At 48.8% G+C, this 13,403-nt stretch overlaps 1 protein-coding gene across 1 annotated transcript; it reads left to right on the top strand.

The window, feature by feature from the left end:
* Positions 1 to 2,276: 2,276 nt before the first annotated feature.
* Positions 2,277 to 3,383, top strand: LOC308486013 (uncharacterized protein). The gene is made up of 2 exons (XM_081022236.1): positions 2,277 to 2,870; positions 2,949 to 3,383. The coding sequence occupies exons 1-2, from the start codon at positions 2,541 to 2,543 to the stop codon at positions 3,159 to 3,161; spliced, it is 543 nt and encodes a 180-aa protein (XP_080878362.1). The 5' UTR covers positions 2,277 to 2,540; the 3' UTR covers positions 3,162 to 3,383.
* Positions 3,384 to 13,403: the final 10,020 nt, after the last annotated feature.

The following is a 13,403-nucleotide window of genomic DNA, read 5'->3' on the forward strand; positions in this document are numbered from 1 at the left end:
CTGCTGGGTAAAGGCCAAAAAGTCAGCCCATGCTTTAGTGTATGACCGGAGGGTAGAGGGGGAAATAGATGCAGCTACTCCCTGGAAAACTAATTGCTGCCAAGGTTCCAGAGATGATCCGGGAAATATTCCGGACGTTCCCGAGCCTCTGGAACCAGAAGTCTGAACCGCTCCATCTGAAAACGGGACAGAGCATCAGCAATTTCGTTAGACACCCCCGGAATGAAACGTGCAGAAAACACTATATTATAACGTAAACAATGTAAAACAAAGGCCCTCAAAAGGGCCGACACCCTGGGGGAGCGTGAAGACAGCTTGGCCAGCACGTTCACCACCGCCTGGTTATCGGTCCAGAAGCAAACACGGCGGTCCCTGAACTCATCGAGCCACAAGTGCACTGCCACTGCAATGGGAAAAAACTCAAGAAAAGTTAGGTCCCGCGTTATGGCTTCCCCCTGCCAGGCGGGTGGCCAAGGCATGGCGCACCATCTGCCTTTCCAATACAGACCAAAGCCCAAGGAACCTGCAGCATCTGATTGCACTTGAAAATCATTATGCAAGTTCAACGTGCCTTGCCACAGGGATACCCCGTTGAATTCCTCCAAGAATTCAAGCCAAATGCAGAGATCCGCCTTCACCTCACTAGAGAGGCGGACCCGATGATGCGGGGCCCTCAACCCCGCCGTAAGTCGAGCAAGGCGTGAACAAAAGGGGCGCCCAGGCGCCACTACCCTGCAGGCAAAATTCAGGTGCCCTAATAGCGACTGGAGTTGCCTCAGGGACACCTTCTTCAAAGGGAGCAATTCCTCTATGACTTTCTTCAAAGCAACCAGCTTATCCTTTGGCAAGCTGGAAGTTTGAGAAACCGTATCTAAGAGGATACCCAAATAAGTCAGCTGGGTCGAAGGACCCTCCGTCTTTTCCGCAGCAAGCGGAACGCCCAATTCTTGCGTAAGGTCAGCGAAGGCATGCAGCAGCACCGCGCAGTTGCCGGTATCATGCGCCGAGGCCAATAAAAAATCATCCAAATAATGAGTGACTCCGCCCAATCCAGTTTTTTGTTTGAGGGCCCACTCCAAAAATGTGCTAAAAGATTCAAAAGCGGCACACGCTATTGAACAGCCCATAGGCATAGCTTTGTCAAAGTAATACTTGCCCTCAAACTGGAAACCTAGTAACCAAAAATCCTCAGGATGAATAGGCAATAAACGGAATGCCGATTCAATATCGCATTTTGCCAATAAGGCGGCAGGGCCGAACTTCCGAATCATCTTGATCGCATGATCAAGAGAAGCGTACTTCACAGAGCAAAGCTCCTGAGGAATAACGTCATTGACTGAGGTGCCCCTAGGGTGTGATAAATTGTGAATTAAGCGAAACTCGCCTGGGGCTTTCTTTGGCACGATGCCCAATGGGGATACGTGCAACTTACGAAATGGGGGAGCACTGAAAGGACCAGCCATACGATGCATAGCCACCTCCTTTGCAATCTTCTTCCGAGCGATTTCAGGCAGCTCGCAAACTGATTTTTGATTAGAAGGATTCCGTGCCACGGGAGGCATGGCTACCGGAATCCGAAAACCAGCGGAAAAACCATCAACCAGATAACGTGCAGCAACCCTATTGGGGTAAGACTGCAACCAAACTCGAAGGGTCGACAAACGAACAGGGGTATGAGCCAAGGAAGACAATACACTATTTTCCTGTTCCTGAGGTGGAAGGAAGGGGGGCTGACTTGGGGGGTTGCTGAGAACCCCCCCTTCCCCCCCGAAAGGGCCGCCTACCGCCAAAACAAGAGGAGGCAGGATGCGATCCATTGCATTTCTCACACGAGTGAGCGAATCTGCACGCTGGACGCTGGCAGGAGCCCTTATTGAAATCCCAGCATAACAGACGCCGGCCCGGCCTAAAAGGAGAAATCCTCGGCTTCTGCTGCTCCGGCGCCTTTTTATCAATGAGTGGGGCTACATAGGTGGTCCACACATCGAGATCCTTGCGATCCCAGCGGGCCGAAGGGATCCTGGCAGCGCGGCGCCTGAAATTCTCATCATATTTGATCGCAGCTTTTTCACCAGCTTTGGTGAATGCAGAGCGAACAATAGATAGATAAACTATCAAATGAAGAGATCTCCGAGGGTAAGCTGCCGTCACCACGCCAGCGAAGACCTGGAAACAATCGAGCCAATGTTCGAATGTCCGGTCCGCGGCAGAGGCCCCAGAACGTTTCTTAGCAGAAGAACTCCCCTTCTCCTGTTCCTCCGAAGGTGGGAGCAATTTGAACATGTCTATGTAGCGGCCATTCAAAATCCTGGACCGCAACTTTGCCGACAAATGTGAGCCTGGTATGATGTCCCTGGCAGAATTGGTTGAGACTTTTATGTCGGGAACCAACACACCATCCCTATACTCCAGGGTAGCCCCGTATTTTGCCCGATGTGTGTTGGCCCTTCGTTCCCACGCCCACCGTGGAAGTCCCGAAACCGACTCGCCGAAACCCCAATAAAGTTCCATGGAGTTACCCTCATCATCGGAACTAGAAGATGATGTACCTGAATAAGAGGAAGAAGTGTCGTCCTTCCTCCGTTTGGCACGCTTCCGAGACGCTCTCCTGTGGCGACGCTTCCCTCCTGAGGACTTCCTGGCCGGGACAGGAAGACTGTCCTCGATGGACGACTCGGAATCAGGATTCAGCAGGGATGGAGCTGACACTGACTGCGGAGAGACAACAAGTGAGAGGCCAGAACCAGATGCCACCTCGGCGGGCGGCTGAGCAGACGTACGCCGACGGGCAGGAGCTACGGAGGGGCCCTTTTTTCTTGAGGCCCTTCTGGCGGGACCGCCAGACCCGCGTGACCGGCCCCGGACAGCAGGTAAGACAGGGGATTGGGCTAACTGGGGGTCCACAATCAAACCGCCTGACGATGACCCTTCTCTCCCATCTTCACTAGATGACGGCGAAACCGGAGACGACGCCGTTGCTGAGGGAGTCGGCCTCCCAGATACCGACGACTGGGTGGAGCAATGTTGAAGGAAGCCGTCCATTTCGGCCGCAAAACGAGATAAGGCTGCTGGGTCACCGGCCATACTTGCTACCAAGGATTGCACCCGCCCTGCAGGTTGACCCACCGGGGGTGAGCGGAACGCCTGGGATGGACCCTTAATAGGCCGTTTTGAAACGGTGGCCGGACCCGAACGAGCAGCAGCCTTCTTTGGCGCCATACCTGCTAGGCGGAAATAATATTATTATCAATAAACTCGACAAGCAACACGACCAATAAATCTAACAAGCTTCAAATGAGTGAACCACTGCTGGCCCATACACCAACAACGCCGAAGCACCACTGCTACCTGTCAGCCTTTTAAATCAAAACATTAGAAGTAAAATAAATCAGAATTATAAGAATTAAAGCAAAATTAACTCAATTAAAATAAATTAATAAATCAACCAACTTGTCTGTGTCGGGATAATTAAGAAACAAAGTGACGCCCTGAATTCAAACCAACGTTGGAATATGGAGCCACGCGTCCACTTATCTGTCTATCTATCTATCTATCTATCTATCTATCTATCTATCTAATTGTCTATATATACTGACTAAATGTCAGCTTATTTTATGAAATGAGCCAAAGGGAAGTGAGCCTGCACTTCCCCTAGCCAGCCAGCAGAGGGCCTCTCAATTACCAGAGGCTCAGTGGCTGAGTCAGCTAAGCAGGGGGGGGGGGGAGGAGGCGCAATACCGCGCCTTGCCACTGGGGGAGCTAAGATGAATCAGGAGCAGTGCAGCCAACGGCCACAAGAGGGCCAACAATCAGCACGCAACGCAGGCAGGCACTCTCCCAGCCCCCTGCGTGCCAGGAAAATTAGAAAAATTAGAAAAAATAGGAAAAATAAGAAAAAATTAAGGCCTCACAACTGCGCAGCCAGCCACCCCGATGGGACAGGCACAGGCCGCGCCCAAGGACCCAGGGAGGGCCGCGCAGGCCCCGCGCGCAGAGCGAAAGGCGCGCGGCGACCAGGCCCCCGACCGGAAAAAAGACTCCCTAGAGCCTAGCCGGAGAAGGCGCCCGGCGCGCCCCAGGAACCGCGGCAACGGCCGCCCGCAGCGCCGGGGTCCAACGGCCGAGCCCGCCGCCCCCGGGAGGCCCAGGTAAGCGGCCTCGCGGCCCCGCGGGTCCCCGCCCGCGCGGACGACGGGCCTCGGCGACCGGCGTCGCCGCGCCGCGTCCCAGGGCCGGCCCCCCGGCCGGGACTCCGCGGGCAGGCGGGCGCGCCGGAGCGGAGTCGCCCCGGCTCCCCGAGCGGGGAGTCTCCTAATAGAGGGGGGGGAGGGGGTGCGAACGAGCAGGCCCGGCGACGCTCCGCGGCCGCGGAGCGTCGAAGAATTAAATAAGGGCGCTCGCGCGGCGCAGGCGGGAGGCGCCGCGAACCTCCCCCCGCCGCAGGCCACCGCCGGGGCCTGAGGGGCGGCGAGGCAAAGCCTCCCGGGGCTGGGGGGGGGGTCCCCACCCACAGCCGATCTCCTGTCGCCCCCCAAGCAAACAAACAGAAAAGTAAAATTAAGTAGGGTATTCAAAGCACAGGAAGGTATAGGGAGGTAGGAAGAGAGAACAGGAGGAGTGAGGATGGACAAGCAGAAGGGGGCTAAGGGATCAGAAAGCGGATTCGAATTAGCAAGGCCTAAATACAACCGTCTCCAGACGCAGACTGCTCCTGAATCAGTGCAAAAGGCCAAGAGGACGCCCAGCGTTGGACGCCCTGTATTTAAGGCCTCTGACCCCACCTCCAAATTGGCAACATTCAAAACTCCCCAGTAACCCAAGTTAACCATTTAAATGCTTGGGTTCCTCACCAAATCTGCACAGTCACTGCAGGGTGGCATGTTCCCCCAACCGCAACACGTGCTCTCTTTTATGGAGAACACGCTTTGCTACGAACATACCCATAAAAGCCTTTTTTGTTGCTTTTAACCTCTCTAGCAAGCCTGAGTTCATTCTGTGCTTTAGCTTTTCTGACTTTGTGTCTACACGTGCTGGCTATTTGTTTGAATTCCTCTTTGGTGGTTTCCCCCCTTTTCCATTTTTTGTACACATCCTTTTTTAATCTTAACTCAGTTAAAAGTTCTTTAGATAGCCACCCTGGCTTCTTTAGGCACCTTCCATGTTTCCGTCTCATTGGTGTTGCCTGACGTTGTGCTTTTACTATCTCCCTCTTAACAAACTCCTAGCCATCATGAACTCCCTTTCCTTTTAGTATTACTGTCCATGGGATCTCACCCAGCACTTCCCTAAGTTTTATGAAGTCGGCTTTCTTAAAGTCAAGAAATTGAGTCCTATCATGCTTGGCTGCTCCTTTCCGCTGTATAGTAAACTTCAGAAGAGCATGATCACTTGCGCCTAATGATCCTTCCACTTCTACCCCACTAACCAGGTCATCAACATTGGTTAGGACCAGATCTAAAATGGCTGTTGCTCTTGTTGCTTCTCCCACTTTCTGGACAATGAAGTTGTCTGCAAGGCCAGTGAGGAATCTGTTTGACCTTATGCTCTTGGCTGAGTTTGACATCCAACAAATATCCGGGTAATTGAAGTCCCCCATTACTACTGTCTCCCTTCCTTTTGCATGCTTGGCCATCTGTTCCAGGAAAGCATCATCTATGTCCTCCGTTTGGCTTGGGGATCTATAGTAAACTCCCACAATGAGGTCACTGTTATTCTTCTCTCCCTTGATTTTGACCCAAATGCTCTCACTTTGGCTTTGAGGTTCTAAATCTTGGATCTCTTCACAGGTATACACATCCCTGACATATAACGCCACTCCTCCTCCTTTCTTGTCTGGTCTGTTTCTCTGAAATAGATTGTATCCCCCTCGTACCTACGGGACCGCCTCTCCTGGTATGCCCCACAGAGAAACCTACGGTCTGCAAATAATAACATCCTCAAGGTCCCAGGCCTCAGAGAGGTTAGGCTGGCCTCAACTAGAGCCAGGGCCTTCTCGGCTGCGGCTCCAATCTGGTGGAATGCTCTGTCACAAGAGACTAGGGCCCTGCGGGACTTGACATCTTTCCGCAGGGCCTGCAAGACAGAGTTGTTCCGCCAGGCCTTTGATCAGGGCACAGCCTGACTCCCTCCTCTGGCAACCTGCACAGAACTTTGCTTAATTGGTTGCCATCAATTTGATTTAATTAATTTTTATAATGAAATATTTTTAGATTGTGTGATTATTTGATTTTTTGATTATTTGATTGTTGTTAGCCGCCCTGAGCCCGGCTTCGGCTGGGGAGGGCGGGATATAAATAAAATTTATTATTATTATTATTATTATTATTATTATTATTATTACATTCCAATCATGGGACTTATCCCACCAGGTTTCAGTGATGCCTATTATGTCATATTTAGTTTGCTGTACCAAGAGCTCAAGCTCATCTTGTTTATTTCCCATGCTTTGCGCATTAGTGTACAGACATTGAAGTCCATTAATCATTCCCCTCTTCTCCTAAAAGAAATGACATTACACTGAAGAAAATTTCCCTCAGTCTATACACTGCCTGCCTACATGCCAAACATTTACAACACACATACGCCCTCCTCAAAGAATCCAAGGTACTGCAGTTTCTTGAGGGTGCTGTGAATTATAGCTATGTGAAGGGCAGATTGCAGCTCCCAAGATTCTTTGATTTTGTCATGTGTTTTTAATGTACAGTGCACATGCAGCTATTGTTCACAACAATGCCTTTCAAATGAGAATGCCATGGCACACAAAAAATCCCACCAGCTAAACAAGACTCCGGCTAGGCAGGGGTGCACATTGGTAATCTTTGCTAGTGTTTAGAGAAGTTTTAAATGTTTGATTGCTTTGTTATCATGGTAGGCAAACTAAGGCCCGGGGGCTGGATCTGGCCAATTGCTTTCTAAATCCAGCCCGTGCACTGGGAATCAGTGTGTTTTTACATGAGTAGAATGTGTCCTTTTATTTAAAATGCATCTCTGGGTTATTTGTGGGGCCTGCCTAGTGTTTTTACATGAGTAGAATGTGTGCTTTTATTTAAAATGGGTTATTTGTGGGGCATAGGAATTTGTCCCCCCCCCCAAATATATATATATATATATTCCGGCCCCCCACAAGGTCTGAGGGACAGTGGACCAGCCCCCTGCTGAAAATGTTTGTTGACCCCTGCTTTATTATTATTATTATTCTGTAGGGAGCCGCTCAGAGTGGCTGGGGAAACCCAGCCAGATGGGTGAGGTATGAATGAAGGGATAAGTAAAGACTGATGAGTGCTACTCGCATGGTACTGAATTAAACCTGAGCTACAGAGGAAGCTGCAGACATGGTCCAGTGTTCAGTAATAGCCTCCCCATTAAGCCAACATGTTCTGCTATGCTTTATTGTGCTGCCCATTAGCTGCCAGATTTGCTAATGATGGTTGTTTGCTAAAAGCCCCACTAGGTATATCTCTGTTTTTTTTTCTGTTTGTTTGTTTGCTTGTTTGCTTCCTTGCTTTTGAGGTTGAGGGAGAGCAACCGTGGTGCTCATTATGAACAATTTGCTTGTAATGTGAGCACCTGCTGTAGCTGCTGGATGTACCTGCTCCTCTGAGGTTCTTACAAGCTGAAGATCTTTAATGAAGGATGACAGTGAATTTGGGAGGTGGGGAAATCTGCCAAGTGTCAGCAGGAATATGCTTCTCCATGCTAGTTGCTGGAATCATAAGCAGGGAGAGAGACCTCACATTCAGCTTCTGCTTGCAGCTGTCCCATTGGGGCTTCTAGTCGGCCGTTGTGAGAACAAGATGCTGGACTATGTATGATGGGCCTGATCCAGCTGGATTATTATTTTTTAAGCTCCTAATATTTTAATACTAATTTTATTATTTATACCCTGCCCATCTGTCTGAGTTGTTAAAGCAGCTCTGGGTGGCTTCCAACACATAAAAACACAATAAAACCATAGCTGTCAACCGTCCTTTATTTGGCGGGAAAGTCCCTTATCCCAGCGCCGTGTCCCACTGCTGTCCCTTATTGATGATGTCCCTTAAATTTGCCGGGTTTCAAAGGAAGCAGCTCCTCTCCCTCCCTCCCTGCCGGCCAGGGAGGAGGGAGGCTCCAACTGTGTTGCTTGGCTGCGTTGCTCACCCAATAAGGAGTCTAAGAACGACTGGGAGGTGGAACTTGCATGCCTTGGGCTGATCAAATCGGCTGGGTTGCCTGGGAACTCGCCTTTGCTCAGCTCTTCCCAGCGGAGAGGTGACGGTGGTTTTCCTTGCTGCATCCCCTTTGCCGGGTTGCTGCGCTGTGGGAACCACCGCTTGAGGCTTTGTTTGGCTACTGACTGGACTTTCTGCCTTTGGCTCGGAGGGGCTCAGAAGTTGAACATACCTGTGCTCGCAAAATCCCTTATTTTGGCTGCTGATCCCTTATTTTCGAGGCTGCTGGTCCCTTATTTTCAAATCTGTAAGTTGACAGCTATGAATAAAACAGCAAACATTTGAAAACTTCCTGATGTCTTCTAAAAGTTGTGCAGTTAGTTATGTTATTGACATCTAATGGGAGGGTGTTCCACAGGGTGGGTGCCACCACTGAGAAGGCCCTCTGCCTGGTTCCCTGTAACTTCACTTCTTGCAGTGAGGGAACCACCAGAAGGCCCTCAGAGGTGGATCTCAGTGTCTGGGCTGAATGATGGGGATGAAGACGCTTCTTCAGAAATAAGGGGCCGCGGCCGTTTAATACCAACACTTTGAATTGTACTCGGAAACGTACTGGGAGTCAGTGAAGATATTTCAGGACCAGTGTTATTCGGTCCCGGTGGCTGCTCCCAGTCACCAATCTGGATGCCACATTCTGTATTAGTTGTTTCTGAGTCACCTTCAAAGGTAGCCCCACACAGAGCGCATTGCAGTAGTTCAAGTGGGAGATAGCCAGAGCATGTACCACTCTTGTGAGACATGGAGCAGGCAAGTAGGGTCTCAGCCGGTGTACCAGGTGGAGTTGGTAAACAGCTGCCCTGGACACAGAACTGACCTTGAGTCTGTATCATTCCTTTTTCTATTGAAATGAAAGCTGGACACACATCATATCCTCTCTAGGAGTTATTGAAGAACGATACGAGAGCCATGCCACCAGCCACACAGCCCCCCCCCCAAAGGAACACAATGCTAAAGGGGTGCCAGAATGAACCCAAGAGGTGCTGGAACTCAGTTCTGGTGAGTTCCAGCTGAAAAAAAGCTCTATCACTGCCATCTTAACCATGTCTACTCAGAAGTAAATCCCCTTGCATTTAATGGCGCTTACTTTCAGGTAATTAGGATGCAGGTCGCACTGTGGGTTAAACCACAGAGCCTAGGCATTGCTGATCAGAAGGTCAACGGTTCGAATCCCCGCAACGGGGTGAGCTCCCGTTGCTCGGTCCCTGCTCCTGCTAACCTAGCAGTTCGAAAGCACATCAAAGTGCAAGTAGATAAATAGATACCACTCTGCCGGGAAGGTAAACGGCATTTCCGTGCGCTGCTCTGGTTCTCCAGAAGTGGCTTAGTCATGATAGACACATGACCCGGAAGCTGTACGCCGGCTCCCTCGGCCAATAAAGCGAGATGAGCGCCGCAATCCCAGAGTTGGCCACGACTGGACCTAATGGTCAGGGGTCCCTTTACCTTCATACAATAATTTAGATCAGTTCTTCCTGAAATGTGCAAATATCACATTTCTAAAGCATTCCTCTCAGGTGCCTTTTCATATAAGGATGGCTTTCTGTCTCAGCTTGTGAATGGAAAGTAAACAGAGTATGACCTGAATATATGCGGCATTATTTGTGGCTCACTGCTAAGTAAGACTGGTAATAACAGGCAAGCTGAAACTAGTCTGCCATTACTGATCTCCATGCTGAGAAGCCCTTGCTCAGCCCCCAGGTAACCCTGGCATATTCTGGGAAAGCACATTCGGAAAACCACTGGGTGATTAATTATCACAGTTTGAAATAGTGGTGGCTATAATTATGATAACAGCAAAATACCCTCATTGCAACAGGCCAGAAAGCAGGGACTGTGTGAAGAAGGAATGGAGATTAAAGGGCATCGTTTTCCTTTTTGCACTGTATTCACCATATGCAACACTGTTTCTGTTCTGCTGCAGTTCTTCTTCTGCCAGACACTACATGACCGTTCTCACTGGTGGTGAAATTATGTAACTTACCACAATAATAACCAGTTGCCTAGCATTTATGGACTGAAAGCAACAACAACCTGATCATATTCACTGGGTTGATAGCCCTTCTCGGGATCTTCCATTCAAAGAGCAGGCTCCTTGCTTCATAAGAGCTATAGCTCAGTGGTAAAGCATCTGTAGAAGATCTTGGGTTCAATCCTGGTTTCCCAAAGCAGGGCTGGGAGAAACCCCGGTCTCTAACCCTGGAGAGTCTCTGCCAGTCTGTGTAGGCAATACTAAGCTAGATTGAGCAATGGTCTGAGTTGATATAAGGCAACTTCCTAACTTCCAAAGTTATGCCCCAATACAGTTGGTGGCATGGTTGGGATGAGTCACATGGCTTTTGGAGCAGCTCTCAACACATAACCCCACAGCCTCACTTGCCCTTTGACACCTCAAAAAGACTTGCAGTGAACCAGGTCTGGAGTTTGTGTTTGGAGGGGGTGGCAGAAGAGATTGCTTGGAGTATAGAATGTCAAGGTTAAGTGGGAATTGAAGGGAGCATAGAAAGACAGTTGGGCTGGTGGCGAGGATTTGGTCTAGGGCAGTGGTTCCCGGTATACCTGAAGGAGTATCCCCACCCCCATCATTCAGCCCAGACACTGAGGTTCAGCTCTGAGGGCCTTCTGGTGGTTCCCTCACTGCGAGAAGTGAGGTTACAGGGAACCAGGCAGAGGGCCTTCTCGGTGGTGGCACCCACCCTCCCACCAGATGTCAAAGAAATAAACAACTATCTGACTTTTAGAAGACATCTGAAGGCAGCCCTGTTTAGGGAAGTTTTAAATGCTTGAATGTTTAAATGTTTTAAATGAATGTTTATATGTTTTAAATGAATGTTTATATGTTTTAAATGAATGTTTAAATGTTTTAAATGAATGTTTAAATGTTTTAAATGTACATGCACATGAAAGCTCATACCAATAACTAACTTAGTTGGTCTCTAAGGTGCTACTGGAAGGAATTTTTTTATTTTGTTTCGACTACGGCAGACCAACACGACTACCTACCTGTAACTGTGAGAAGAGTAGTTCTCTTCCTCAAGCCCACAACTCTCCCACCCTGAATTTCTTCTATTTCTGTACACTGAGAGAGTCATGCCCTCCAGCCAGACCTTGGTTGCTGAGGAAACCTCCAGCATGTATTCACAACAGCCTGAGATGATGACAGGCCCTGTCTCAAAATATTCTTAACGGGTTGCAGGGTGGCGACAACACTCCAACTTTAACAGTCTTCTTTTTTCTTTTAGTTTCAGAAGAAACTAAAAGCCACATCACCTCAGGAAGTGTCGCCGGCAGGCCCTTCAGATGTACAGAGAGGCCCTGATCACTTCCAGCATTTGAGGCCCCTTAGGCAAAGCGTCTCTAGCTGTTTTTGGACTTGTTGTTGTTTAGTCGTTTAGTCGTGTCCGACTCTTCGTGACCCCATGGACCAGAGCACGCCAGGCACTCCTGTCTTCCACTGCCTCCCGCAGTTTGGTCAGACTCATGTTTGTAGCTTCGAGAACACTGTCCAACCATCTCATCCTCTGTCATCCCCTTCTCCTTGTGCTCTCTATCTTTCCCAACATCAGAGTCTTTTCCAGGGAGTCTTCTCTTCTCATGAGGTGGCCAAAGTACTGGAGTCTCAGCTTCACAATCTGTCCTTCCAGTGAGCACTCAGGGCTAATTTCCTTAAGAATGGATGCGTTTGATCTTCTTGCAGTCCATGGGACTCTCAAGAGTCTCCTCCAGCACCATAATTCAAAAGCATCAATTCTTCGGCGATCAGCCTTCTTGATGGTCCAGCTCTCGCTTCCATACATTACTACCAGGAAAACCATGGCTTTAACTATACGGACCTTTTTTGGCAAGGTGATGTCTCTGCTTTTTAAGATGCTGTCTAGGTTTGCCATCGCCTTTCTCCCAAGGAGCAGGCGTCTTTTAATTTCATGACTGCTGTCACCATCTGCAGTGATCATGGAGCCCAAGAACATAAAATCTCTCACTGCCTCCATTTCTTTCCCTTCTATTTGCCAGGAGGTGATGGGACCAGTGGCCATGATCTTCGTTTTTTTGATGTTGAGCTTCAGACCGTATTTTGTGCTCTCCTCTTTCACCCTCATTAAAAGGTTCTTTAATTCCTCCTCACTTTCTGCCATCAAGGTTGTGTCATCTGCATATCTGAGGTTGTTGATATTTCTTCCGGCGATCTTAATTCCGGCTTGGGATTCATCCAGCCCAGCCTTTCGCATGATGAATTCTGCATATAAATTAAATAAGCAGGGAGACAATATACAGCCTTGCCGTACTCCTTTCCCAATTTTGAACCAATCAGTTGTTCCATATCCAGTTCTAACTGTAGCTTCTTTTCCCACATAGAGATTTCTCAGGAGACAGATGAGGTGATCAGGCACTCCCATTTCTTTAAGAACTTGCCATAGTTTGCTGTGGTCGACACAGTCAAAGGCTTTTGCATAGTCAATGAAGCAGAAGTAGATGTCTTTCTGGAACTCTCTAGCTTTCTCCATAATCCAGCGCATGTTTGCAATTTGGTCTCTGGTTCCTCTGCCTCTTCTAAATCCAGCTTGCACTTCTGGGAGTTCTTGGTCCACATACTGCTTAAGCCTGCCTTGTAGAATTTTAAGCATAACCTTGCTAGCGTGTGAAATGAGTGCAATTGTGCGGTAGTTGGAGCATTCTTTGGCACTGCCCTTCTTTGGGATTGGGATGTAGACTGATCTTCTCCAATCTTCTGGCCACTGCTGAGTTTTCCAAATTTGCTGGCATATTGAGTGTAGCACCTTAACAGCATCATCATTTAAAATTTTAAATAGATCAGCTGGAATATCCTCACTTCTACTGGCCTTGTTATTAGCAGTGCTTTCTAAGGCCCATTTGACTTCAGTCTCCAGGATGTCTGGCTCAAGGTCAGCAACCACACTACCTGGGGTGTACGAGACATCCATATCTTTCTGGTATAATTCCTCTGTGTATTCTTGCCACCTCTTCTTGATGTCTTCTGCTTCTGTTAGGTCCTTTCCACTTTTGTCTTTCATTATGGTAATCTTTGTACGAAATGTTCCTTTCATATCTCCAATTTTCTTGAACAGATCTCTGGTTTTTCCCCATTCTATTGTTTTCCTTTATTTCTTTGCATTGCTCGTTTAAGAAGGTCTTCTTGTCTCTCCTTGCTATTTTTTGGAACTCTGCATTCAATTTCCTGCA

The sequence above is a fragment of the Podarcis pityusensis genome, assembly GCF_964106645.2.
Source record: "Podarcis pityusensis genome assembly, chromosome: 9".
Lineage (NCBI taxonomy): Eukaryota > Metazoa > Chordata > Lepidosauria > Squamata > Lacertidae > Podarcis > Podarcis pityusensis.

What these genes read in the sequence shown, in the direction of transcription:
- LOC308486013 (XM_081022236.1), top strand. Translation starts at nt 2,541, where the DNA reads ATGATGTACCTGAATAAGAGGAAGAAGTGTCGTCCTTCCTCCGTTTGG. An exon ending in TGACCGGCCCCGGACAGCAG is followed by an intron (nt 2,871 to 2,948) that starts GTAAGACAGGGG and finishes CATCTTCACTAG; the next exon opens with ATGACGGCGAAACCGGAGAC.